The sequence below is a fragment of the Lontra canadensis genome, unplaced genomic scaffold (genome assembly GCF_010015895.1).
Source record: "Lontra canadensis isolate GAN:19392208 unplaced genomic scaffold, GSC_riverotter_1.0 scaffold142, whole genome shotgun sequence".
Lineage (NCBI taxonomy): Eukaryota > Metazoa > Chordata > Mammalia > Carnivora > Mustelidae > Lontra > Lontra canadensis.
In genome coordinates, this window is record NW_022631136.1 from 235,616 (window position 1) to 263,553 (window position 27,938).

At 49.6% G+C, this 27,938-nt stretch overlaps 3 protein-coding genes across 4 annotated transcripts; 1 reads left to right on the forward strand and 2 right to left on the reverse strand.

Moving 5' to 3' along the window:
* Positions 1 to 7: 7 nt before the first annotated feature.
* Positions 8 to 436, reverse strand: LOC116858674 (histone H2A type 2-B). Its single transcript, XM_032843520.1, has one exon. It carries the CDS (start codon positions 409 to 411, stop codon positions 19 to 21), a length of 393 nt encoding a protein of 130 aa, XP_032699411.1. The 5' UTR covers positions 412 to 436; the 3' UTR covers positions 8 to 18.
* A 10,494-nt stretch (positions 437 to 10,930) lies between these two features.
* BOLA1 (bolA family member 1) lies at positions 10,931 to 11,815 on the forward strand. Its single transcript, XM_032843519.1, has 2 exons — positions 10,931 to 11,026; positions 11,333 to 11,815. Exon 2 carries the CDS (start codon positions 11,336 to 11,338, stop codon positions 11,747 to 11,749), a length of 414 nt encoding a protein of 137 aa, XP_032699410.1. The 5' UTR covers positions 10,931 to 11,026; positions 11,333 to 11,335; the 3' UTR covers positions 11,750 to 11,815.
* Positions 11,816 to 13,058: 1,243 nt separating this feature from the next.
* Positions 13,059 to 27,583, reverse strand: SV2A (synaptic vesicle glycoprotein 2A). 2 transcript variants are annotated; one of them, XM_032843568.1, is made up of 13 exons: positions 26,867 to 26,977; positions 22,413 to 23,367; positions 20,767 to 20,947; positions 19,799 to 19,950; positions 19,552 to 19,685; positions 18,831 to 18,920; positions 18,496 to 18,606; positions 18,226 to 18,314; positions 17,749 to 17,913; positions 17,430 to 17,563; positions 15,684 to 15,890; positions 14,933 to 15,092; positions 13,059 to 14,568 (listed from the first exon to the last, which is right to left on the reverse strand). In XM_032843568.1, exons 2-13 carry the CDS (start codon positions 23,032 to 23,034, stop codon positions 14,385 to 14,387), a joined length of 2,229 nt encoding a protein of 742 aa, XP_032699459.1. In that variant the 5' UTR covers positions 23,035 to 23,367; positions 26,867 to 26,977; the 3' UTR covers positions 13,059 to 14,384. The 2 variants fall into 2 exon arrangements, with proteins under 2 accessions (XP_032699459.1, XP_032699460.1); XM_032843569.1 differs by lacking the exon at positions 26,867 to 26,977 and adding an exon at positions 27,466 to 27,583 and having other exon boundaries at positions 14,385 to 14,568.
* Between the last annotated feature and the right edge of the window lie 355 nt (positions 27,584 to 27,938).

A 27,938-nucleotide genomic window follows, 5' to 3' on the forward strand; every position in this document is an offset into this window, starting at 1 on the left:
CGGTCTCGACCTTCCTAATTACTTGTTCTTGCCAGGCTTGTGACTCTCCGTTTTCTTGGGCAACAAGACCGCCTGGATATTGGGCAGGACGCCGCCCTGAGCAATGGTGACACCCCCAAGTAACTTGTTGAGCTCTTCGTCATTTCTTACGGCTAGCTGCAAATGGCGAGGGATGATGCGCGTCTTCTTGTTGTCTCGGGCCGCGTTCCCCGCCAGCTCCAGGATCTCCGCCGTCAGGTACTCCAGCACCGCCGCCAGGTACACCGGCGCGCCGGCCCCCACCCGCTCGGCGTAGTTGCCCTTGCGCAGCAGCCGGTGCACTCGGCCCACCGGGAACTGCAGGCCGGCGCGAGACGACCGCGATTTGGCCTTGGCGCGAGCTTTGCCTCCCTGCTTTCCGCGTCCTGACATTACGGCCAAAAATGCAGTCACAGCTTCTTATTCAAGGAGAAGGAAGTGGAAAGGATAACCAATTTGGTGTAATTTATAAGAGCTACCGGGAGGGGTGAAGGGAAGTAGCCCAGTGAAACAGCCAATAGGAAGGCAGAAAGCAGCCTCTTCGTTTGCATCCTGCACTACGAGGAAATGACGAATTTCGTAAGTACCTACCAATCGCTGGGAGCCACATTAAAGACCCTTATTTGCATGCCAGGATTTTTAAAGAAAGAAGGCTTTCAGACCAAACGCTGTTTTGTTTTGCCTTTTACTGAATGGCATTATTTGTTTCTAGTTTAGAGAAGGGCGGAGGTCGTTTTCTCCGCTCCGCCCCCCCTTCACAGAGCTAGAAGAACAATCCTAAGAAGGACACACAAGGTCTCCAGAGGGCCTCCAGCAAATTGCTCCCACTCAAGGACACGGATTCTGAAGCTGATTATCCCCTTGAGCTTTAAGTTACCCTCCAAGTCCCGCCTTTTCTGTCTTCACAGCCAGACTTCCAAAAGAATATGTTACTAAGGCCGTCTGCTTTCTCTGCAACAGAATCGTGGCCTTCGGTGTGGCTTCGCCCCACCCCCAGCCGCCTACGCTCTTCGGAATCCACGTAACCAAGGACTGGACGACATCTGTCTTCCTGCTCTTGACCTCCAGGAGGCAACCGATACCGCCTTGAAACTTGCTTCCTTGGCTTTCAAGATGTCTTCCGACTTCCCTCCTCCTGCTCCTTTTCCTCTGCCCGTCCCTACATTCCGGTGTCCGTCTGGGCTCTGCCTCCTACCCAACACCCCCCTCCACCCTTCACTCTTCCGGGGAGTCTTCCCACTTCCATGCTTTCAATTATAGACATTCAGATTGTTCCGGAAGCTCAGACCCTGACCCCAAACTGCTTACCGGGTACTTCAGCCCAATTGTCCCAACAGTTCGAACTATCCAAACGGCCCCAGTCGCCTCTGTTTGCTCTTTCTCTGAATACAACCTAAGCCAGAGTCTACCCTTATCTGCATCTCAACAGCATATCCGGTCACTTCCCTAACTTCTCTTCAGCCTTTTCTCCGTGCTCTTGTCTGCCTCCCCATTGCTCTCTTAAACTTCAGCAACAGCCCAGCAGACTTGTTTTCCTTCATCCTCCACCCGCCTTCTAGAGAAATCTTTACTGAGAATCTTGTTTCCTTCTCCTCAGCTTCCCACCCTGGAGTGTTCTACATCCCTCACTCCATTTGCACCCTAGAATGTTACAAAGAATAGACAGGGTGCCTGGATGGCTCAGGTTAAGTCTCTGCCTTCAGCTCCGGTCATGATCTCAGGGTCCTGGGATCGGTCCGGCATCAGGTTCTCTGCTCAGCAGGGAGCCTGCTTTCTACTCTCTCTCTGCCTGCCTCTCTGCCTACTTGTGATCTCTCTCTGTCAAATAAATAAATAAAGTCTTAAAAAAAAAAAAAGAATACACTTAAACCCTCTTCCTTGAGCCCATTTCAGATGTTCTCTCTTTCATCCTCACCTTTATTGAACTGGCCTTTATCAAGTACGGTCTACCTGCAAGGCAAAGGGGATAAAGATAGCTGAAACTGGAAAATAGAGGAAATCTAAACTCTGGAAGTTAAAATCAGCTATCTGTAGAGATTATCCCTGGTAAGAATACTGGTGTAGATTTGTGAAACACCCACGTCCAATCAAACGTTTTTTCAATAGCAGAATGTACCCGAAGGTGATTCTAACCCCATCAGCTTTATCACGGTAGAAGATGCATGTGTTAATAGAAAGAGGTGGTCCACACAGAGTCTCAACAGGGCAATTACAGTAGGAATGTGTTGTTCTTCCAGCACTAAGAATGTATATTTATCTGTCTGCTAGACACGAAGGTTTAGGCTATTATAGAAGGGTCCTTGGGAAAAGCTCAGCCTTTTCTCACAACCTGGGTGAAATAGTTCTGACTGTCTCTCTTAGCTCAGATTCTAGGTTCAATTAACCACTTTCCGATTATTCTACTTCCAGATACAAATATGAGACTGAGAAGGGGTGAGCCAGTTATGAGAAGATATATCACTAGAGGGTAATGACCATGCATTCTAGACTATTCATAAGTTTCTTGTGTGTTTTGGTAGTATAAGTTCTCTCCCCAGTGAGCCAGTACCCTCTGGAAGTTCTGATCGTGTCAACTTTTCAGACCTATAGGGTCCGAACCCAGAGAGTGGGGACCCCACCACAACTCTGGCACCTTGAGAAGCTCTGCTTGAGGGGGCAGCTGACCTCCCCTTCTCTTTGACCTCTGGTCTCATTTTTACTTCTGTGTCAGTGACCCGCTGCTATTAGGAAAGGTGAAGGGCAAAGAGATTATACGGAACCTTATTATGTGATAAGCTCTACGCTAGGGGCTACCTGTGACAATTGTTTGTGTCACAGATAAGGAAAGTGAGGCTCAGAGAAGTTAAAGCGCTTGCTGAAGGGGACACAGCCATTTACTGAGACGTGATCTGAACTTGAGTCTGCCTGACTCAAAACCTGTGCTCTCAGGGCGTTCATGCGGCCTCACTCACTAGGTGTTGGGCTGCAGGAGGCCACTTCACTTACACGGCCACTCTTTCTTCCTCTATTAAACAAAGTAAGAGAATGAGAGAAATTAGATTTAGCACATGAGATTCCATCCAGCTATAAAACCTTATTAGATAAGTCTAGATAGGCCAATATCCTACAAATTATATGAGGCTCAATTACTGTCTATCGCTCCCCAGAGCTCTTTGCCCAGCGCTCTTACCAGAGCTAGTAAAACAAGAAATAGAGCAGGCCATCCGTAAAAGTAGTGCAGCATCACAAACAGGCTGGTTCTTAGTTCCTTCAACAAGAAGGCAACTGGGATTTTTTTTTTTTTTTAGATTTTTCTTTTTCTTTCTTTCTTTCTTTTTCTTTTTTTTTTTTTTTAAGATTTATTTATTGAGGGCGCCTGGGTGGCTCAGTGGGTTAAGCCACTGCCTTCAGCTCAGGTCATGATCTCAGGGTCCTGGGATCGAGTCCCGCATCGGGCTCTCTGCTCAGCAGGGAGCCTGCTTCCCTCTCTCTCTCTCTCTCTTTGCCTGCCTCTCCATCTACTTGTGATCTCTCTCTGTCAAATAAATAAATAAAATCTTAAAAAAAAAAAAAGATTTATTTATTGAGAGAGAAAGAAAGCACAAGCAGGGAGGAGAGGGAAAAACAGGATCCCAAGAAGGCAACTGGTATTTTTAGACCAGGCAACTGAGTTCCTTTCCAGGCAATCTAGTTAATCAAATATTTATTTTGTCTCCTGGCTCCATTCCACCATGTTCCTCTTCCTTCCCCTCTACCACCGCCTCACTCAGCGCCACCCTCAGCCTACTGCATACTGAGCCGCACACCGTTTGAGCAAGGCCTGTCCGCAGTTACCTGCCATCGCGCGTACAGTGGCGTTGGCTAGAATGCTTTGTCCTCCTCTTGACCTGGCAGAACCCTCCCCGTCCTTCCGGGTTCAGCCCAGATACCACCTGCTCCTTCATGAGGTCTTCCCTTCCCACACACACCGCCTCAGTGTGTACCCCCTCTCTGTTCATATCCTGGTGCTGGCACTTACCACTCCGTAAGGTGCTTTGACTTTGCTCTCACTTCCTTTCTGTGACCACCTTAAGGGAGAGACCATGTCTTTTTTGAATCTGCGTCCTTAATTCCTTCTATACCTGGCTCTATCATTAAATGTTTTTGGCATGAATAAATGGCATAACACTCTTAGAGAATTAGTGTCTTCTTTTCAAAAATCTTTCTCTTTACTCAACAAGCACTCTCCAAATGCCAACTATAATAAACAGTACGTGGCAATAGCCAGAGTGATGGAAGATAGACCAAAAGCTCATCAATTACACAAAAATACACCCAACCATAATAGAGTTGTTAGAATAAATGAGAATAAACGTAAAGAACCTAATACAGGGCGCCTGGGTGGCTCAGTGGGTTAAAGCCTCTGCTTTCAGCTCAGGTCATGATCCCAGGGTCCTGGGATCACGTCCCACATCGGGCTCTCTGCTCAGCAGGGAGCCTGTTTCCCTTGCTCTCTCTCTCTCTGCCTGCCTCTCTGCCTACTTGTGATCTCTGTCTGTCAAATAAATAAATAAAGTCTTAAAAAAAAAAAAAAAAGAACCTAGTACAGAGCCTGGAACCCGAGAAGGCCCAAAGCTGTATTAGGAGGCTGAAAAGGTTAACAGCTAAGAGCCCAAATTCTACAGCCTGCTCTGCAAGGCTTTCCGGATCTGTGACTGTAGGCAAATTACCTCTCCTCTAAGGGTCTCTACTTCCTCACTGGTAGAGCAAAAGTAATAAGAGTAGCTACTTCATGGGGGTTAGAACAGTACCTAGCACCAACATTAACAGGGACATCCCCAAAATTCTTTGGACTGATTTATCATTTCAAAAATAAACATTAGGTTTATCAGATAACCTAGCAATTCCACTCCTGGATATACATAAGCAAACAAATGAATGCATGCAACGAAGAGCACATACCGGAATGTGGTATACTACACGACAGTGGGAACGAGCAAATTGCCGCCGCACCACCAGAGACAATACTGGATGAAAGAATGCAAACACAAATGAATTCATGCGACGTGGCTCTTTTTATATGAAGTTAAAAATGGGCAAAACTAATCTATGGTGATAGATGTTAGAATAATGGTTACCTGTGGCGGGGTGGTATTGACTTCCCTGGAGCCTTCTAGGGTGCTGGAAATTTTCTGTATCTTGATATGGGTGTATTCATAAGGAGAATTAAACTGTATATTTATAAATTCCTTATGTGTAAATTATACACCAATAAGCACAAATTAAGCTTTCCAAGAACAAATATTGAAGTAATCACCATGGAGGGAAAATGAGTATTTTGCGGGACATCCAATCCTCATGTCACAGATTAGTGTTTACTGTTTTTTTTGTTTTGTTTTCTTTAATTACACATGAGGTGGCCACCCAGGCGCCCCTCTCTTGGTGTTTAAAGCCTCTAAAAGTCTCAGTCTGGCCATGACAAACCTTCACTACATAGTAGATATTATGATTATGTTTTTATTAGAAACAAAGACACTAAGCTTGCCCTATGGAGTTTGCAATTTACAAAGCTTTTACAAAGCTTTTGTTCACTTTTGCATCAGAAACAATGATGTCATCAGCCCTCTCTTCATACATTAGTTCACATATCCATCCAATACATTTAATTGAACACCCAGGTATGCCACTACTGACCTTGACATAACATATTTAGAACATAATGACTATAAGGGCAGGGGTGGCTCAGTTGGTTAAGCGTCCAACTCTTAATTATGGCTCAGGTCATATCTCAGGGTCCGGAGATCAAGCCCTAAGTCAGGCTCGTGCTGGGCGTGGAACCTGCTTAATATACTCTCCTTGTGCCCTTCCGCCCCACTCTCGTGCTCTAAGAAAAAATAATAATAAAAATAAGTTTTAAAAAGAACGTAATGAATACATTTTCTCTGCCCAGATCTCTCCACATGGTTAGTTCCCCCTAGTCATTCAAATTTCTGTTTAAATCACCTCCTTAGCAAGGCCTTCTTCAACCACAGCCTCCCATCATTCCCCATCAGTCACTGGATTAGCAAGCAGCAAAGGCCTGACCAAAAACAACTCCTATAGATTCCATCTCTTTAGCTGTATTCTGGTCGATTTGCTTCTCTCTAGCCCATCTCCTGCCTTCACTCAGATTCTTTCACCAGATTACTGCCAACGGCTTTTCTACTCTTACTATCCCTCTAATACATTCTTCACACGCTAGCCAGAGCGATTTAGTAGAAAATTGGATTCTCTCTCGTCATATACTCCCTCCTGACATGATTCTACCACCCCTACCCACTTCCCCACCCACCTATCCCAAGATAACCTCATTCCATCTTCAATAACCCCTGCTTCAGATACACTTCTCAGATGCTAAAATCAGTAGACAAAAACTTAATAACAAGATAACACATAGATTCAAAGTATCACCCACAGTTACAAGTGGAAAAAGAATAAATTTATAATGATGAAACCTGAAATATACCAGTTTAATAAATAATCGGAATTATCACCAGCCATGACATACCAAGTTACATGCCCACTGGTATGGTTCGCTGAAAAGGGCTCAATATCACTTCTCTAGTATTCCTGCCAAAAATGTGTATCCTGAGTCTGAATCCTAGAGAAATAATAGACAAACCCAAATTGAGGGACGTTACAAAATAAATGGTCTGTACTCTCCAATAATGTCAAAGTCATAAAAGACAAAGACTAAGGAACTATTGCTGATTAACAAAAACCAAAGAGACATAGCAACTGAATACAACATGTGATCCCAGATTGGATCCGGAACCAGAACATGTTTTTTCATTTTATACAAAAGAGACATTAGTGGGGAAATTAACAAATTTTGAGTAAGATCTGTATATTAGATAAAAGTACGGTATCAATGTCAATTTCCAGGGTTTGACAATTATATTGTGGCTATGTGAGAAAATGTCTTTTTTTTTTTTTTAACTAAATACACGTCAGTAAATATAAGAGTTCTCCAGAGACGGGCGCCTGGGTGACTCAGTGGGTTAAGTGTCCAACTCTTGATTTCGGCTCAGGTCATGATCTCAGGGTTGTGAAATCAAGCCCCACAATACCCCCTGCACTGGGCGTGGAGTTTGCTTAAGATTCTCTCTCCCTCTCCTTCTGCCTTCCCCTCACTTAAAAAAAGCAGGGAGGGGGAGTTCTCCAGAGAAACAGACTGATAGGAGATATATATATATATATGGAGAGAGAGAGAGAGAAGGATTTATTATAAGGAATTGGCTCACATGATTATGGAGGCTGACAAGTCCCAAGATTTGGCAGATGGATCAGCAAGCTGGAAACCTGGGAGAGCTGATGAAGGCCTGCAAACAAGGAGAACCAATGCTGCCATTCCCATCTGAGGGCCAGTAGGCTGGAGACCCAGGAAGAGTCAATGTTTCAGTCTGAGTCTCAAAGCAGGAAAAAAGCCATAGTCCCAAGTCAAAGGCATCCAGGCAAGAAAGAACTCCTCTCTTTCTCAAAGAGGACCAGCCTTTTTGTTCTATATTCAGGCCTTTGGCTGACTGATGAGGCCCATCCATATCAGGAAAGGCAATCTGCTTTGCCCATTTAAATGTTAATCTCATCCCCCAAAACCCAGAATAATGTTTGACCAAATATCTGGGCACACTATAGCCCAATCAAGTTGACACATAAAATTAACCATCACAGCTGCTTAGAGGTAAGTGGGGCTTTATCTCTGAAACTTATTCTCGGATGGTTCAGAAAAAAATTATTTATGTGTAGATAAATACATAGATAAAAAGCAAACATAATGAAATGTTAATATTTGGATAATCTGAGTATCTGAGGAGGGATTATGTATTGAAGACACTCCATTTTTCACCCGTGTTGCAGAATACCTCAGTTCAGTCTGTCTCCTGTGTGTTTCTTCCCATTGAGTCTCCTCTACTGGTCACATAAAACACCTCACTTCCAAATGTGTAGTTTTACCCCAACACTAAACAATCTTCCACAACACCAGCTGGGTGGCCTACAATTTAATTCATTTCTGACACCATCCACCCAGGGACAGTATCACATCCTGCAGGTTACAGGGCTCAATCCCACAGGACTGCCCCCCCTCCCCGCGCCACACACACACACACACACACACACATACACTTCAGACACAGCTGTAAGCCCAGGCTGTCTGTCACCTGTCCTCCTGACCAACTGACTATAAATTAGGGTTCCAATGATCCCCTCCTTTGGGTTCTAATAATTTGCTAGAGCAGCTCACACACCTCAAGGAAACATTTTACTTACATTTACCAGTTTATTACAAAAGGATATGATAAAGGATACAGAAGAACATCTAGATGGAAGAGAAAGGGCGAGGTATGTGGGATGGGGCTCTCTGACAGGCCGCTCTCCCAGTACCTCCACATGCTAGCCAGCCCAGAAGCTGCCCAAGCTCCATACTTCTGGGATCTCATGGAAAATTCATCACATTGGCACGATGGATCATTAATTTCATCTTCAGCCCCTCTCCCTTCTCAAGAGAATGGGAGCGGGACTGGAAATTCCAAGCTTCTAATCATGGCCTGGTCTTTCTGGTGACCACCCCTCACGCAGGATCCCCCCTCAGAGTTGCCTTAATAGAGCAAAAGACACTCCTATCACCCATGAAGTTGCAAGGGTTACAGGAGCACTGTGTCAGCAACTGGGGTCAAAGACCAATATTAGAACAAGAGTTGCTTCCAGTTAGGATCTTACAAGGTTTTTAGGAGTTCTATGCCAGGAACCTGGGCCAGGTACCAATATATATATTTCTATTATCTCACAGGGATATATAGGAATTATTTGTACCATTTGGGGATTTCTATAACTCTGAAAGTACTTCAGAAGGAAAAGTTAATAATAAAATACACACACATAGAACCATGTATCCAGATTGCTATCTCTTCTAGAATGCCAATAAGGATACTTCAGACTCAAGCCCAAAACTGAACTGGGCACCTAATCTTCCCCTTCTCCACCCTTCAAACTGGGTGTCCTTCCAGCATTCTGTATCCTACAGAACAAACGCCATTCATCCGGATGTACAAGTCTGATAGTCATCCTTGACACATCCCCTCCCATAACTAACCTATCACCACATCCTGTGGATTTTACCCTTCTAATATATGTATCTTATAGTCACAATTTCTCTCCACTTTCACCTTCACCTCCACCACCACCACCATCCAAGTCATCATCATCTCTCACTGAGCCCGCTACAAAGAACTCTGCAGCCAGCCTCCCTGCCTTCACACTTACCTCTCCGACCATTCACATCATCTTTTCAAAATACAAATTTAAAGACAGCTTAATGCAATGCATGACCCTTGATTGGTTTCCCAAAAATAAAAAGTTATAAAGGACACTAATGAGACCACTGGGGAAATTTGCATGTCAGCTGTGTATGAGATAATAATACTGCATGAATGTTAAATGTTTTGCGTGTGGTAATGGTATTGTGGTTATGTAAGAAAATGTCCTTGTTTTCAGAAGATAGATGCTCAAGTCGATGGTAGTGCAATGTAAAGATTTTTGCAATTAACTCCCAAATGACTGAGCAAAAATAACAATGATTTAATTATTGTTATTATAGACATACAAAGTCAAAGAGAGACAAAGCCAGTCTGGTAAAATGTTGTCAGTGAATCTAGATGAAGCATAAATAGGGAGCTCACTTTACTAATCTTGCAACTTTTCTGAAAGTTTTTAAAAATTTTTTAAAGGCTAGGAAAAAATATGTCATTATGTTCAATTTCTTGAGCGAGATAAAGATATTATGGTTATACAGGAGAATATCCTTTTCTTAGGTGATACATGTTGGAGTACTTGATGGTGAAATGCCTCTACTATCTGCAACTTATTTTCAAATTTGGTAAGTATATTTTTAAAGTATACAGGTATATAAAAATACTTGAATATATATTTATAAGCATATACTATACATAAATGTAAAAAATATTGAAAGGTAGCTATTGCTTTGGATCCTATTTTTCTGCAGGTTTGACATTTTTCAAAATTAGAAGCTGGGGAAAATACTTGGGAATATATGGAGAAATAATCGATAAAATATTAAAGATAAAAAATAAAATACAAATTGAAAACTTACATATCATCTCGGAAAAAAAGCTCATCCCGTTACAACCCTGCTTAAAACCTTCACTAGCCTCCCACTGCTACCAGGATAAAGACAAAGTCACCTAACAAGGCCTACAAGGTCCAGTATGGTCCAGCCCCTGCCTTCTCCCAAGCACGCCTACCTACTCACTCACTCCCCATCACCATTATCTCTGCCCCCCCCCCCCCCCCCCGCCCTCCTCCAGGCTCCGACTACACCTAACTAGACCCTAAGTAACCACTCTTCCAAAGTTCTCTCTCCTGGCCTTTGCGTGTGCTACTACCACAGCTTGACTATGAGGGACTGAGACAGCGGCTTTCGAGCTGTCTCTTCTAAACCGTTCTCCTAAAATCTCCTCTCTGAAGTTTCCTCTGCGCCCCAGGTCTGGCTGACATGACTCCTTAGAATCCTGTTCTCCGTCCCATCATAGCACTTAGCACACAATATTGTAACTGCCCGCTTGCTTGTTCATCCTCAGTGCTCTTGAAAATTCTCGAGGACCAGACCAGCTTTATTTCCCAGTCTCCAGGACTGGTCTGCGCACAGTAATTATGTGTCCAGTAAATGTAACGAGCTTCCATTTTCTTGTATGTAAAGTAAAGGAGTTCAGCTCGATGGCAATAAAATGTATCAAATAACAGCAGTCCCAACTGAGCAGGAATTCCCGGATTTTTTCCAACCCTGCTTCACAACCTAAAAGCACGAGTCTCCAAAGCTCATAGACTACAATTCCCGTGAGCCCTCGGGGCATCACGTGGCGCCTGCCCATTCCATTACCGCGTAGCTAGGACTCCATTTCCCAGCGTGCCTCAGGACGCGACGACGGCGTTTGTTCGAGAACTTCAGGAGTCCGGTCCCTGAGCCACAACTGCGGTAGCCAAGGCTGAGCGGAAGGTAGAAAGGGCCCAGCCTGGGATTTAAAGGGGACACTGGCTCAACCACAAACCCCGAGTTGCGCGTACCCTGTCTTTGCAACCGCCGGCCCACTCCCTGCTAAATGTGCCTGTTCGCGGGCCCTTTCCGATCCCTCGTAGGCCCTCCGCTGCCGGCGGCTGGAGGCCAAATTCCCCCACGTCACACAGAGGGAAGGGTTGGTGTCTGGAGTTGAGGCGGGCACCCTGCAGGAGCGGAGTGCGGATGTGGGCGGTTCGGGGTGGGAGGCCCTGACCCTCACTGCTCTGGGCCTTGTCTTTGCGGTAGCCGATGCTGAGTGGGCAGCTGGTCGGGCGCCTGTTCTCCATGGCTGGTCGCGTCTGTTTGTCCCGGAGCAGCGCAGGATTGGGGACTATCGGTCCCGTCGAGGCAGCTATTCGCACGAAATTGGAGCAGGCCCTGAACCCCGAAGTGCTGGAGCTGCGCAACGAGAGCGGCGGCCATGCGGTCCCACCAGGCAGCGAGACGCATTTCCGCGTGGCGGTGGTGAGCTCTCGCTTTGAGGGACTGAGCCCATTACAACGGCACCGGCTGGTCCACGCTGCCCTTTCTGAGGAGCTGGCTGGGCCAGTCCACGCACTGGCCATACAGGCGCGGACCCCGGCCCAGTGGAAGGAAAACCCTCAACTGGACATGAGCCCCCCTTGCTTGGGTGGGAACAAGAAAACTCGGGGAACCCCTTGAGACTCGGGAGAGGGAAGACCAGGATGCTAATGGTTTGTGAATAAACTACGGGCTTTCTTCCGGTCAGTACAGTCTGGTGTTTGTAAGGGATAAGGATCCTTGGGTCCCATTCAGCCAGCATATACATATTCTCTGGAGATCAGAGCTTACCCAAGGAAAGAGTAGCCTCGGGTGATGGGGAGGGCTTCCCTGGGGGGAGTGACCTAATTGGATCTTTAAAGGAAAGTCGACTTAAACCGGAAAGGAGAGGAAAGATGTTACAAGTAGGGGGAAGAGCTCAAGCAAAGGCAGAGAAGCTGGACAAGACAGTGACTTGATTGGACAAGACAGGAGTTACAAATACATTTGAATTTCATACCAGGGAAATGTTTGGCTTTCTATCAACCTGTCCATTTCCAAAAGGATTTGCCTTTGTTTCTCAGAAAAATCCTTAACAAAAACTAAAACACACTAAGGCAGTGCAAAGATGATAATACAAAAAATGAATATAGAGGGAGAAAACTTTATATATAGTCCTTTTCCTTATGAGCCTTTTAAAGTATTTCTGAGGGGAGCTGAAGTGATGTCCAGATAAACAACTTTAATGACCTCAATGTGGCAATAGACTCTAGATACTAAAGAAAAAGATGAACATAAATCTTGATCATTTTGAGCTATAGTTTAGACTGCATCTGGTTGGACAATAGGAAGTCACTGAGTTTTGAGGAAGGGCATACCACAGAGCATTCTGGGGCAGAGTGACCTGGCAGTGATGTGTAAGTGAATTGGCATAGGAGATGAGAGGCGCAGAGATCAACCAAGAGGGAAGATGGGACCCTGACTTCAAGGTCAGCTGTAGGCTGGAAAGGATGGAGTTTTATTAGAGAGCTACCATTAAAAAAAAAAAAAAAAAAAAATCAGAAAATGGCTTGATTAGAACAGAGCGCAGACATAGCCATTTGGGATTTTAAGGATTTATTTCCTTTTTATTTTTCATCGTTATTTTTAATTTCATTTTTCACATCAACAGAGTTGAGTTTAGGGGGGTTCCCCAGGAGAGCAGGAGAGATGGATGGGTCCCTTCAGAGGGCACAAGGGAGAAGGCTGCGTCTAGCAAATGAAGGATAAGGAAAGGGGGTACACACTTGTACACTGGGCACTGGAGAAGGCAGTCCTTTGAGCACAGACACCAAAGAGTTAAACAGTCCCCACCTGGTTCAGTGTTACAAAATGGGGGGAGAGACCATAGGGTGGGGGCACCAGACGCAGCACGAGGAGGGTGAATTTGGATTTTCTTTCTTGTTGTTGTTTTCACTTTTTTCCTTTTAACTTTTTTTTTTAACATTTTACAAACAGCTAAAAACTACAACACGTCACAGCTACGGTGGGGGGTGGGGGGGCAGGAGGGCACCAAAGAAAGCAGCCACAGTGGGGTGAGACAAGGGCAGCTTAACTTACCGGGGCTATCATGTAGAAAGGGTGAAATGGGGAAACTGAGGCTTCTGGTCCCACATTAGGGGGTCCCTGGCTTATTGCCCAACCTCTTCCCACTTCAGAGGAGTTGCTAGGAGGGCCCCTGCTTTCTGCCCCTGCCCCAGCTCCTTGTGCTTTTTGATCTGCTGGTTTGACCCCATGCCTGGTTTCTTTCCCTCCCCTGCTACCCTGCCTGTGAGGGGACAGGTGTGGGGGTGGGAGGGCAGCTGTGCCGTCCCTGTCTGTGCTATTGTGGGTAGAGCCTCTCACTCCAGAGGCCTGTGCTTCTTGAGAGGAGGCGAGGAGATGGACCTCGTCAGGTGCCCTTGGTCCAGCTAGACTGCAGGACTCATCCTAGCCTGGCCTGGGGCTCCTCCCTCCCAGGCCTGGCCCAGAAACAAGATTAGGGGAGGGACTATGGGAGGCAGGTAGTGTGTGTATCCACGGAGATCACCCTTGGCTTATATCTTAGGACAGTGACACCCCGCCCCACGGCACATACATACACATACGTGAAGTGTTACACACACATTCACACACACACAGTCCTGCTGAGCTGCCTCAGAACTTAATATATAAATAAATAAGAATCAGCTAATTTCATAAAACTCGGGCTCCTTACTTGTAGCCCAAATTGGTGGGGGGGGGGAGTGGAGGCCAGGGGGCTGAGGTTTATTGCTACTCCCCCAGCATCTGACAGCTGTGAGAGGGCACCTGAGGCCCTTCCAACTCTAAGAAGTTCTTTTGGTCCATGGACTACACGGAGCCCCAGCCCCCAGCACAACCACATGCCCACGGTTTCACCAGGGCCCAGGTAGAGGGGATGAGGGGGAGGGCAGGAGGCCTGTTCTGGACCCCCTAGAGCCAGGAAAAGCTAGGATCCCTCACTAACACTGGGGGAGAAGGGGGAGCCGAGCCTTCTCCTGTGCAAAGTCAACGGGGGGTAGGAGGTGGGGAGGAGAGCTGCATCCCCAAATGGGGATGAAAGAGCCTTCCCTGTAGTTCCTGCCCACGGGGTCACACACATGCACACGTGCACGCGCACACACAAACACACGGCTAAGACACGGAACACAGGGGAGTGGGGAGTGAGGCTGCTCGGGCCGGGATGGCAGGGCAGGGAGGGAGAAGGAGCCGTTGGCCTCACAGTGTGCCTGCCACCCTCGAAAGCCCGGCGGCCCTCTCACTGCAGCACCTGCCCCCGAGTCTCAGGCAACTTCAGGGCCAGAGAGCTCCCGAGGGCAAGCGCGGCCGAGGCAAAGAGGATGGGGGCAGCCTTGGTGATTCCCACAAAGGATGTGAAGATGCTGATCCCCAGCACGGCTGCCAGTTTACAGAGGGCGTTCAGGAAGCCGAAAGCTGTGGTCCTGTTCCAAGTCCCCAGGGCAGTCGGAAGAGGAGATAAAGAAGAGGCACGGGAGGATTTGTGGGGGATGGGCAAGTAGGTGGGAGGGCAACAGAGAGATGGCAGGTGGCGTCCGAGAAGGAGAGGAAGGATGGAAGGATAGGAGAGGTGAGGCATGGACATCAGGGAATAGAGATTGGGAGGTAAGGTGAAAAGACCAAAAAATTTGGTTAATAGCTAAGACTTCAAGGAGCGAATACTAAAGTTAAAAGCCCTTAGAGGAGAAATTCCATGTGAATGTGCGTCCTTCTAACCCTAAAGATGACCACTTCCTTATCCCACCTCCCCCAAAACCTGCGGCCCTGCCCCCATGACACTCCTACTACCTCTTGTCCGAGGGGTAGAGTTCAACGGTCAACACGTCCAGCGCGTTCCAGGATGCAATGCTGACCCCCCCAAAAAGGCAGAGCAGGGCGATCATGGCTGACTCGCTGTTCCCAAAAGACAGGAAGAAGCAGGAGACACAGGACATCACGCTGGAGCCAGCTGGAGCCAGGAAAGGAGGGAACATGAACCCAGACACAGTGATGCCCATCCACTACCCACCGCATGCCATCAACCAGGCTTGAGGGTAGCCCAGGATGAGACTCTTCTTCCCAAAGGACTCAAAACGAAGGCTCCTCCCTCATCCCCAACCTCCCTTATAATTCTCTTTTTACTAGTAACGTCAGTAACAACCATCTCTTCAATGACAGCTATGGGCCAGGGAGCCTGATCTTTACATGCATTGATCTGATGCATCAGGCAGGTACTGTCATCACCCCCATTTTGCAGACGAGACGCCTGGGCTCAGAGAGGTGAAGTAACTTGCCCAAGGTAGGTGGCAGAGCTGAGATTCAAAACCCATAGCCTCCAAGCCTGCGTGCTCGCTATTCTGCCTACCTCCTTTACCCCCAAGAGAAGCTTCCACGCCAGGCCCCACCCCATCTCACAGCCAAGACCTAAACAGAAGAGAGAGAGAACCTTCTCTGGCTAAGCTTTTCCTTCAGAATCAGGGAAGAAGAGTGTTGACAGCCTCGCCCTGCTCCCCGGCCCCCGAGTCCGTTCTGACACACCACCACCCACCCGCCCCCTTACCAAGCATCCGGAGCCTGCCAATCTTGTCCATAAGCAGGGCAGACACGATGTTCCCGGGAAGCACAGCCAGTGTCCCCAAGAAGCTGACAAAGTACACCATGTAGGCGCCTTCGCCGGTCCCTGTCACGTCCAGTGGGCAGCCCTCCTTGTTGTGCAGGAACGTGCTGTTCACCAGACGGCTGTTCACAAACTTGTACTCAAACAGGTCTGGGGACCAAGACCAAGGAAGGCAGGTGGTCAGTGAAATGTGATAGGGAGGCTCAAGGCAGGGCTCAAGGCGCTGCCTTTGTGGGGTTAGTGGGGCGGCGGGGGGGAGGGGGTAGTGGGGATCAGGGCTCTCAAACTTGCTCAGGGCATTCATTATAAAACATCAAATGAAAGCACCCTGGCAACCAGGATTGTTCCTATGGTGCAGGAAATGACCATAGTCTATGAAACGGAACAGTGGAACCGGCTGTTTCCAAGTTATCTCACTAATAATCTTTGCTTCTTATTCATTCCTTTTGTCTGCCCTAGCTGACTATAAGCAGTAGTGGTGCTGTGGGTCTAGGAAAAATTCCTGAGCCAGATATTAAAAATCATTAGAAGTCCTTTCCATTATTTTTACTTGCAAGGTGGGAAAAACTTACCCAGTACTCCATTAGAGGTGGGATCCTCAGTCTAGCTGACAAAGCAGCTGTTCATGTTTGAGAATCACTGTTTTAAAAACTGGACTAATGTGGGGTGCCTGTGGGGGTTCACTGAGTTAATTAAACAGCAGACCCTTGATTCCCACTCAGGTGGTGATTTCAGGGTAGTGGAGTCGAGCCCTTCGTGGTGCTTCCTGCTTACCAGGAACTCTGCTTGAGGCTCTTTCTCTCTCCCTCTGCCCCTCCCCACCCCACCCCTCAAATAAATGTTTAAAAACAAAACAAAAATAAAAACAAAACAGGGCGCCTGGGTGGCTCAGTTGGTTAAGCAATTGCCCTCGGCTCAGATCATGATCCTGGAGTCCCAGGACCGAGTCCCACATCCAGATCCCTGCTCAGCAGGGAGTCTGCTTCTCCCTGTGCCCCTCCCCCCTCATGCTCTTTCTCTCATTCTCTCTCTTTCAAATAAATAAATAAAATCTTTTTTAAAAAAGATTTTATTTATTATTTATTTGACACACAGAGAGAGATATCATAGGTAGGCAGAGAGGCAGGCAGAGAGAGAAGGGGGAAGCAGGCTCCCTGCTGAGCAGACAGCCCGACACGGTGCTTGAACCCAGGACCCTGAGACCATGACCTGAGCCGAAGGCAGAGGCTTTAACCCACTGAGCCACCCAGGTGCCCCCACAAATAAATAAATAAAATCTTAAAAACAAACAAACAAACAAACAGGCACTGGACTAATGCAATGATTTCCAACGTTCTACCCACCAAATATCCCTTTTATGATTTTTTTCCTAAAGACCCTGTTGGAATGAGTTTTGCCCTCTTCAAAAGTGCATTCATAACATCACACAGTTACTTGAATTCCAGCTCAAAGGCAAAGAACTTTGATGTTTTTGCCAGGTAGTCTTAAAACTATTACAGAGAATGTTCCATTTCCGTTCAATTTTTGGAATTCTTGGTAGTAGCTCACAGGCCCACGTACCACCTTCCTGCAGGGCCCCACAGATCTCAGCTTGTGAACCCTGAGCTAGGGAATGAGCAAGGCTCCTTCTCCCCCCTTCAGGGTCCACCCAGCCCTTTGGTCTGACAGCCACCGGCCACACCACCTTACCAGTGTTATAGAACACAGTGCTGATGAACGTGCAGTTGCGGAAGAATGTGTTGCTCGAAGTGACATCCTCGAAATAACACTCCTCAAACAAGGAATCCTCAAAGGACACTGACTTCAGACGCAGCCCGATGAACCTGGAAGGCCAGGATGATGAGACATACTTTCCCCTCATCCTCATATCTTCCTCTAAGACTCATCCCTTGGAAGTGAGGAGAAACCCCAGGTATTTACCCCCCAAACACCCCGTCTCCGAACTCCCAGGCTCATACAAGAGGTAGAAAGGACAGGGACGAAGTGACATGGAAAGCTCCCCACGTACTTGTCATTGAAGTACTGTCCCCCGCGGTGGATCTGATTCTCCAGCGTGAAATTAAAGGTCACGTGCTCCACACGCTCCCCAGAGAACAACTTGGTCCGGGCTGCATAGTCCACTGCCTGGAGATGGCGGATCATGTCAGGAAACCAGACAGTCAGGCCGTAGTAGCTGGAGAGTCAAGGACGATGGAATCAGACAAGGCTCAGGATTAGCACCAGAGGGTCCAGAAATGAGGGGGGAGAGAGTTAGGACCTTGCTCACCTCTCTAGCCTCATCCCTCACCCCTCCTCCCTTCACCGACTGCCCAGGGTCCGGGGGGACTTCACATTGGTCTACTCACCCACCGCACTCTTATCTCCCATGCATCTGCTCTGCCCTTGGCCTGCAACAGTCTCCCCACCCCACCCCCACTCCCAGCCTGTCTAACTTCCATCTGGTCTTCAGGACTCTGATCCCCACCGCCCCCACACACCCCCTCACCTGAATGACATGGTGAACCACACGCCCATCATCATCAGAGTGATGCGTCGATATTCGGGGCCAAAACAGGAGAGGAAATTGCCCCAAACCTAGGTGGAACAGAACAGTCAGACAGAGGTTGCACTAGCTTCTAGTACCCCCAGGTCCCCCCTTCTCCGACTCAACCCCTTCCCTTCAGGTCACCCACCATCCCCACACACAGGCTCCAGCCCTGCCTTCATCTCCACCTCTCCCGCTCCCTTCTCTCTTCACGGACCCATCCCTCGTTACCTGCCCCCCCAGGCTCAGGGCCCGGACCCCCCAGCGCTGGTACCAAGTCCCCGTGTCTGACTGGATTTCGATCAACTCATCCTCCTGATGAATCGTCTTAATGTGGGTTACCTGGGGTCAAGAGAGGGGGTTAGCCACCATATAGTCTGTATTTCCCAACCCCATTCTGGTGCCTCGGTTTCTCCTCCGGGAGCAAAATGCAAGCAGGGGGCGGGGGACAGACGTGCCACGATACCCCGAGAGATGACATCGAGGGAGGGTGTGGGGTATGGTTGGAAAGGTCAGGGAAGGTAGAGAGGGGCTGGTGGGGCTGGGACTGGAGTGCTGTGGCTTACAGAGAAGACTCGCTCAGGATGGCCCTTGGCTCGCATGTTGGTGTCATGAACCTGCTTCAGCACCATCCAGGCCTCATCATGCTTCCCGTTCTAGAGCCACAGACACAGTTCCCGTATCTGGGTTAGCTCCTGCCTGAGCCAGGGCAACAGGCCCCCTCCCTGTGGCCTCTCTAGTCCCAAGATACAAAAAGGCTCCCCCCACTACCTCCGACCTCTGGGCACAGACATCACCTGCTCTGAACGAGGCCCACGAAGGGATACGGCAAAATATAATCAGACTTGGGCCATAGTAGTGGGAGTCCAGGAGACAGATACAACTACGGGTCCTAGGGATCCATGGGGACAATGAAAAGAGAACTAAAAACAAGGGAATTGATGAGGGCAAGGAGATGGTCAGAGGAAGAGCAGCTTCCTAACCCTCCTGGACCAAGATCTACTTGGAGAGGGAAGAAGTAGAGGATGAGAACGTCTCTTGAACTCTAAAGTCGGGACCAGGCCCCCTGCCCACAACATCTTAAGCCACTCCTGGGTGAGGAGGTACCCTCGTTTCTCTGTGCACAGAGACCACCCCCTACAGAGATACAGCACCAGACAAAGGAAGCAAGCCAAAGTCCCCAGAAGTATGGACCCTGCGAGGGTCCCCCAAACCAAACCCACCATGAGTGCTTGAACACAGAACCCCCTGCCTCCCGTCCCCCGGGCCAGCCCCCACTCCACTCACCTCCAGGAAGAAGCGGGGGCTCTCCGGCTGTGTGGTCAGTGCGCCGATGGCAAACACGGAAGGGAAGGCGCAAACAAGGACAAACACCCTCCAGCTGTGGAACTGGTAAGCGGACCCCATCTGAAAGCTCCATCCTGGCAAGGACAAGTCAGCATCAGCAGAGAGGCCCGAGGCTGGGGGGGCTCCCACCACCAGGCACCCGGCCGAAGAGGGAGACACTGGGGCATGTTCCCTGGGGGCTGCTCACCGTAGTGGGGGATGATGGCCCAGGCCATGGCAGCGGCATACACTCCACCAATCATCCAAAACATGCAGAGCCAGCTCAAATGCTCCCCACGTTTCTCCTGGGCCAGAAACTCCGAGAAATAGGAGAAGACAATGGGGATGGACCCTCCAATCCTGGAGGGCATCGCAAGAACTGAGCATTAGAAAATGGCCCGTTCCTGATCCCTTGCCCCAGAGCTCTGCATCCCTGAGCGCCTTTCATCTGCCACACCTTAGTAAAGAGATTTCTCCCACAGTGCCCTGCATACTCCCTCCCCAGCAGCCAGTGAGCACCCATCCTGGGGACCCTGAGAGACAGGCAGGGAGGCCTCTGGGGCAGAGGAGGCACAAACATTGAATCTTGAAGAGGACTACAGAGTTGCACGAGAGGGAAGATAATTATGGACAAGAGGGGAAAAGCCCAGAGGAGAAAGATGGGAAAAGAGTCTGAGGGCAGGTCTGTGAGGAGCAGGCCAAGGACAAGAGCTTGCGGCCCCGGCAATGAACGCATGCTGGTACCTCAGGGAGTGTGGGAGTGTGATGGGTCAAGGCTTCCAAGTTCTGGCCGCTGTGGGTGTTAGCAAGGTCTTTTGTCAAATGCAGGAAATATGTCAACAGGAAAGGGGATAACTCAAGGGTTTACAGGCACCCAGGGCTAAGGCTGAGACCCACCAGGCCTCTTCATGGAGCCAGTCTCAGAATGGAATTAGAGGGTAGGTGGCAGACTGAGGAGAGGACCAGACAAGGAATGGTGTTCTGGACAGGCGGTAGATGGGTCCTGGACAGGGGGAAGCTGGCCTGAAGTTGGTAGGAGAAAGGAATTCATTCAACGCATACAGATTGGAGGGACATCTGGTATGCCAGCATTGTGTTGGGCTCTAGAAATACAACAGTGACCATGGACGGTCCTCCTTCAGGACTCCTCCAGGGGCTTAGGAAGTGGCCACTCACCCAACCCCGGAAAGGAGGCGGCAGAAGAGGAAAGTGCCATAACCCTGGACGAAAGATGAGAAAAAGGCGAAGACGCTGTTGACCGAAAGCGAGATGAGCAGACACTGCCTCCGGCCCAGCCGATCAGCCAGACCTCCCCAGAGGAAGGCTCCCACCATCATGCCCAGGTAGACTATAAGTCCTGAAGGAGGGAAACAGAGGCAGCAGGGGTATGAGAGGACATGCTTCCTTTCTCGCACTTTGTGAGCATTAAGTGAGCTAGAGCTGCAACAGAATGGATCGAGGAGCTGGAGGACTTCTAGAATAGCTAAGTCTACCCAGAGATGAGAGCAAGTAAGAGAAGGTGAAATATGAGTGAGTGAAGACAGAAGGCCACCCCTGCAGGCCAGGGATTCAAAGGCAGGAAGGCAGACATGGGAGACCCCAGGAATTCTTTCTTTCTCCCCCCACCCCCCACCCCTGCTCTCTCTTGCTTGCTCTCAGCTCTTGCTCTCTGTCTCTCTGTCCCTCTCTCTCTCTCTCTCACACACACACCATCCCCATCTCTGGCTTGCCTGGAAGGAGCAATGGATTGTCCCAGACTCTCAAACCCTCCTAGGGTCACCTCTCCCCTACCAGCCTTGATGCCCTCAAAGCAGCAGGAGGGGTCTCTCGTGTACCTGGGAAAGCAGCTCCATTCCTTCTGTCCCCACGCATGAAATCCCCCACACAGAACCTGTCTTTTACTCCTCCTAGCTCTAGGACTTCTGGACCTAAAACTCTCCTGTTTCTTACTTCCTTCCTATATTCGGAGTTGGAACTGATCTTAAAAATCATCTACTCCAGGGGCGCCTGGGTGGCTCAGTGGGTTAAAGCCTCTGCCTTCAGCTCAGGTCATGATCCAAGGGTCCTGGGATCAAACCCCACATCAGGCTCTCTGCTCGGCAGGGAGCCTGCTTCCTCCTCTCTCTCTGCCTGCCTTTCTGCCTACTTGTGATCTCTGTCTATCAAATAAATAAATAAAATCTTAAAAAAAAATCATCTACTCTAAACTCCGCATTTTAGCCATGCTTCAGCCAAGCCCCAAGGAGTGGAGATCTGCCCAAGGTCTCATGGCAACTTGGGAGCAGGGCAAGAACAAGAGATCCTTTGTGCGTGAGTCTGAGGAGTTTCCTCCCTCAGGGTTCACATCAGGAAGGGCCATTAGAGACCACTCACTGGCCCTTGAACACTCCCAAGCCTGGCCAAGAGCAAGTGTGGCCCATCTTCTCTGGCTGAAGATGGACCTAGGATTGTTCCCCTATCCTAGTCAGCCTAAACTGACTTCCCATCTAAACTAGGAAGTTTAGACACTGATTTCTTGTTTCCCAGTTCAGGGAAAGGGTCAAGTTGACAAAAGGGAAGTGTCCAAAGAAACATGGCCACCTCCTGGAGAACTAAGCAGACCACCACCCAAGCCCCAGCCCAGCACAAACGACCTCACTGTGACCCAGCCTCAAGAGGAGGGTGTGTGAGGGGAGAGTGTGCAGAGGAACTCCAAGCCCTCTGGGACATTTTGGGACCAGGGTTCTAGTAGCCCAGTGGTAAAGACAGGGGTTCTCACGACCAGAGGTGTTTCTAGAGTTTGGGGCAGGACCGGGCTAGAGTGCCTCCCCAGTGTGTCTTACCTAGCATGCCTTTGTTGGAGTCTGACAGGCACATGTCCTTTTCAGCGCTGGGCAGCACAAAGCCCACCACAAAGACTTCGACACCATCAGCCATCAGTGCCAGGCCAAGCACGAAATAGAGTGTCCACTGGAAGCGGCCATGGCCACACTCCCGGAGGATGGCTTCATACTGCTGAGCTAGTTCTTCCCGTTCTTTCCGCCGTTGCGCCTCCCCCCGGCCGCCAGGGGGGCCCTCCCCGTCACCCAAGCCCCCCCTCCCACCAGCCAGGGGAGCCCCATCTGCCATCCGCTCGCCTTTGCCCCCAGACTCTGCCCGGGGGATGCCCTGATATTCCCCCTCATAGATCTCATCATCCTCATCGTGGCCCTCAGTGGCATCACTGGATGCGCCACCTTCCTCCTCGTCCTGGGCCCCTTCCCCACGGTAATAGCCATCAGCAGGGGCAGGGAAGTCATCGTCATCGTCCTCCTCCTCAAAGCGGGAGTAGGATCTACGGGAATATTCATCCTGGACTCTGTCCAGGCCCTTCACCACCTTCTTGGTCGCATGCTTCTTGACTTCCTTGGCAATGTCTTTGGCCCCACGGATGAAAGCTGCCCGGTCTCTGAAGCCTTCTTCCATGATGTCTTTGGGAATGCTTCACTATACCTCCTCCACTCCCTGCTCCTTATTCAGATTTTGTTCAAGGATTTGTGAAGTCAGAAAACCTCCTTCCTCCAGGTACTTAGATGAAGTGTGTTCAAATATCTCTAGCCACGGAATGAGAAAATAGGAAAGTCTAGGAGGGGAAAAGAGGGTGAGGAGTGCTGGCCAATTCAGTTGGATACATGGGGAAGGGAAATGGGGAGCAGGGGAATAGGAAAGGAGAGGGGAGCCAGGTTGTGGGGGCTAAGACGAAGAGCCAGGATAACTCAGGAAAGTCCACCTACTTTTCTTCTAGAAGCTTCGGGAGATCTAGAAAATATAAAAAGGGGGAAAAAAGGAGGTTGTGAAGCCTAAGATGATAAAGAAGGCCAAGCTAGAGCTCCCGTTAACCAGAGCCCCTCTGGGGCCACATATTACAGATGGTCTCCTTGCTTCAAGCCCATGCTCAGTAAAAAGGGGTGATTTCCTGGACCAACTGTGGACCGTTCAATATAAGGCCCCTTACTCTGACCTTGGAGATCAGCCCTATGAGATTTCTCTAGAGTCAGGGTCACCTAGAGCCCTCCTCCTGATCCCCTGTCCCACATAAAGATCAGATTCCTTGCTTTACCACCGACCTGCAAAGAACAAAACAGGAAATATGGGAAACCAGAATTCTCTATTCTAGTCCGCTCTGGCTTTCTTACTTGGTGCAGAGCTTGGAAAGAATGTGTATAGGGACCAAGTCCTCCCAACTGTTGACTTCAGTCACCTGAAGTGAGGCTTCTGTGCTCCTCCCCTCAAGTTCCATGTTTGTAGGCCTCACAAGAAGGGGTCTTCTCAGTGGGTAAAAGATGGGTTCCAGAGTTGGAGAGACTTAGGTTTGACTTTTTGCTTCAGCACTTACTAGTTAAGTGACCTCAGGCATGACTCTGAACACCCAGTTTCCTCTTCCTTAAGAAGGGGAAAGGAAGGATTAAATGACACAATATGTAGAAGTTCCTTAGGATAGTACCCAGCACATACAAAGTGATGAATAAATACTAGTCATTACTCCTTGCAATGATGATAATATGGTGAGATCCTCTCCACTCCCTCATGAGACCCCAGGACAAAAGCCACCTCTGAATGTTCATGGAGAAAGCTGGTTTGGGGCAAAGTACACGACAGTTATATGACCTAAGTTGAAATCCCAGCTCTGCCATTTACTTTACTGACTGCTTTTGGGAAAATTATTTAATTTCCCTCAACATCAGTGTCCTTATATTTAAACTGGGGATAATTTTATTTTTCTGAGTCCACAAGAGAATTCAACCTCATAGTAGATATTCTACAAATACTAGTTTCCCTCCTTCCTACTAGATTGAAAAAAAAAAATGTGAAGGAAGCAGGAAGCAGCAAGAGAAGAGCTGGAGGTTGTACTTGGAGGTTGTTGTCCAGTATCCTCCCAAAACAGAGTCCAAAGACCCCTCTGTGTTCAAATTAATTCCAGCAGATGGGCCCACACTGTCTCTCTCCAGACAAACTAAGGAAGACTCAAAAAAGGGGAGACCTGGAACCTGAGGTCATAGAGAAGAGGCAATGTCTGGCTGCTGCCACTTTCCCTCAGGACATCATCCATGGGCCCCTTCCCTAGTGTGCGCAGGAATAGAAATGGCTGATCAGATCTATACTTTTCCATCATGGGGGTCTAATGTCCATAGCTGTGACTCTTTTCTCCAGGGCCTCCCTTCCTAATCCCCCTTAATCCTTCTTGCTCCTCCTCCAGGAGTCCACAAATACTGCACTGCGTAGGAGACCAGGAGAGAATGAAGGGGGCCTTGGGCCTCCCCCCAAAAAAGACATCCTCCAGAGGGAAGCACAGGAGAAGCCCCTTTCCTTCACAGAAAAAGAGGAAGCAGGATGAGATTCTGATCAGAGAACATTCCCCTAAAAATATCCTGCCTCCTGCTCCCACCCATCTAAGGCCTTCCTTAAATGTCTCACATGCATACAGAAGCCCGGGTAGAAGGGGGTAAGTCACGCTACGTGGCTCAGAGAGAAGCACTGACAAGCAAGGCCTTAGCCCCTTGGGCCTGATGAGAGCAGTGGACCACAATGACCAAAACCAGTGACCCCTAGGTCACCTTCTTTTCTTTGTGATACAAGGCCCCAACCATCCCCCAAGCAAGAGAGGAAAATGTGGAGTCCCCTCACAGCATGTCCATTTGCTTTCATCTCCTTTCATTCCCATCTAGGATCTCCCCCAACCCCCAAACCCTGAAGGTGACAGATGGACCCACCAGGAGCCACATCCTGTGTTTGTCAACACTAGTTACCCCTGAGAAGGTACATGGAGGGTAGGTAGATAAGGCCCCCAGAGCCACAGCCGGATATGATTGCTCAACAGCCAGCTCCCCCAGGGCCAATGAGCCCAGGAGGTCAGAAGGGAGAGAAAGAAGACAAATTCTTCGAGTTGGTGAGGAAGTGGTGCTATTTTTAGCCCCCAAAGCAGCACAGGGTGGCTAAGCCTGTGGGAGAGAGACAGGACTTGAAGAGGTGGAGGTTACAGGAGACAAGATTCAGGGTTACATGGCCCTTTAAGGTTGGCTGGCTCCACCTGACCAGAAAAAATGGGCCCAGGAGATTTTCTGCAGAACGGGGGAGGGGGGCTCCGGAGCAAAGGCTTCCCTTCTGGACGATAAGGAGAGGGGCCAGAAGCTCCCCCCCCCCCCCCCCCCCCCCCCGATCAAAATCCCTGACTTTGGGAGTCACCCGCATTCCCCAACCCTCCCTAGCCCAGGTGACAAGGTCATTAAGAAGCAGTCAGTTAAAACATCCATCTACCAGGGAGGTGGGGGGGGTGGGGAGAGGGCTGGAGCTCCCCTTCTTGTTACAGCTGGGTGACTTGAGCCTCAGCTCCCACCCAAGATGCCCAAGGCTGCACCTCCCCTCCTTACATCCTATCCCAGGCTTAGGAAGATGGAGCATTCACAGTTCGGAAGGGGAAAAAGATGAAGGTGTCCGCTGAGAAGGCACAGCGGAGGAATACCGAGAGGCTGGGCGGCAGGGAGAGACCTCCACAAGCACAGGCATAGAGACCGCCTCTACCGGCATTTGCAGCAATAGCCAACCCCCCAGCACCCCCCACCCCATCTCACCTCTGCTCTGGCGTAAGAGAGGAGCCCCTAGAATTGACTGAACCTATTCTCTGAGTGCCTCCCACCCCCCACCACCACCTTTAGTCCTGCCTCTGGGCAAGTGCCCATCCTCGCTCAACACCCTTCCCCCCCACCTGGGAGTAACGACCCAAAGCCCCCTCCAAGCGCGTTTCAACCCCGGTGGTTTACCATCTTTCTACCCAGCATCTCCATTCTTCCTTTCCCTTCCCTCCCTCCTTCACCTGCCCTTCCTCCTCTGCCCCCATCTCCCCATCTCCAGGCAAGCCGACTGAGGCAGTATCCATTCGCTGGCCCCAGCCAAGGTCACTTATCATTGCGGGGGTGGGGGGCGGCGGAGGGTGTGCAAAGTGAGGAGGGCATTGGACTTTGAAGGAACGCTAGCCCACCTAAAACCCCCCACCCCATCCATCTCTGAGAGGTAGTAGCGACTTGGCTAAGGTCGAGAAAAACACCCTTACTCCATATATGTATTCTGATCCTCACAGCAACTAAATAAATATCCATTCAGACCACCACCAGCCCCCTCAACCCTAAAGTGGGGACGGTCAACCTCCCTCCCCCCCCCGACCCCCCAGTAAAGCATCGGAGGATAAAATGGCTGCAAGGCAAAGCAAGGATGCTTCTGCCCCGGGTGGGGTGGAGGTAAGAGACTGAGAGATGGGTCTCACCTGGCCTTGGCGCCCCGGGTAGGGGGAATCCCGGGTGCGGGCGGGGGTCCCAGGCGCGGGGCTGGCGGCAGCGTCGACTGCTGCTCCGGGTACCAGGGGAAGCGGCAATGCAGACCTGCCCCCCCCCCCCATACACGCTCCGGCCCCGCCTCCGCCCTCCTCCTCCCTCCCCCCCCCCACCCCCCGGCGCCACTGAGCACCGGGAGAGACCATTGTTGGGGGGGTGGGGAGCGGCAGAAGAAAAAAGGAGGGGATGGCCTCAGGGCATCGGGGAGCAACGATGGAGGGCCTAAGGGGGTTGTCACAGACACAGCTGGAGAGGACACACAGCACTTCCCCAGCCCGCTCCTAATAAAAGAAGAAAGGAACTAAGAAAGGAATAGTGATGTTAGGAAGACAAGTGGGCAGACAGAAAGGGAGGTGGGGAACAAGGCAGCCCCTTTCCCGGCGATCCATTCCTAGTATGACAGGACTCAGGAATTTCAGGGCTTCTCTCTGCCTCCAAAACACCTCCCTTCTTCCCCTTCTCCACTAATCCCAGCCATACCCTTTTCCCACGACCCTCTCCCCAGTCCGGAGTGCTCAGAATCCAAGTTTACCTGGCCGTTTTAGAGAAAGCAAGAATAGCAAGGTTTTTGATTCTGAACTGCCAGAGGTGAGACTCCTGGATAGATCCCTGCCATCTTTTCCCAGAAACAGAAGCAGCCCTCATTATTTATTTCCAGTGCAGACCTCCCCGACGTCCTCCCTTCAGTTGGTGGCAGCAGAGGTGAGTAGGGGAAGAAGCTGAGGGCGATTTACAGGCCTAACTAACTGGGCATTAACCCTTCTATTCATTTGCTCCAATGACTTAAGAAGGGACTCCTTTGACGCCCCATCCCATTCCTTTTACCACACATGTACACACACACACATACACACAGATTTCTGTTTTGGGGGCAGGAGATCCAAGACATACCCCTTAGTGATCAACCCTGCTCCAGAAGTGAGGGGAGCCCTGTGGTTTGGGGATATACATACTGAATGTCTATTCTAAGAGGTGACGGCTTGGCATATTCTGGACAGAGCACTG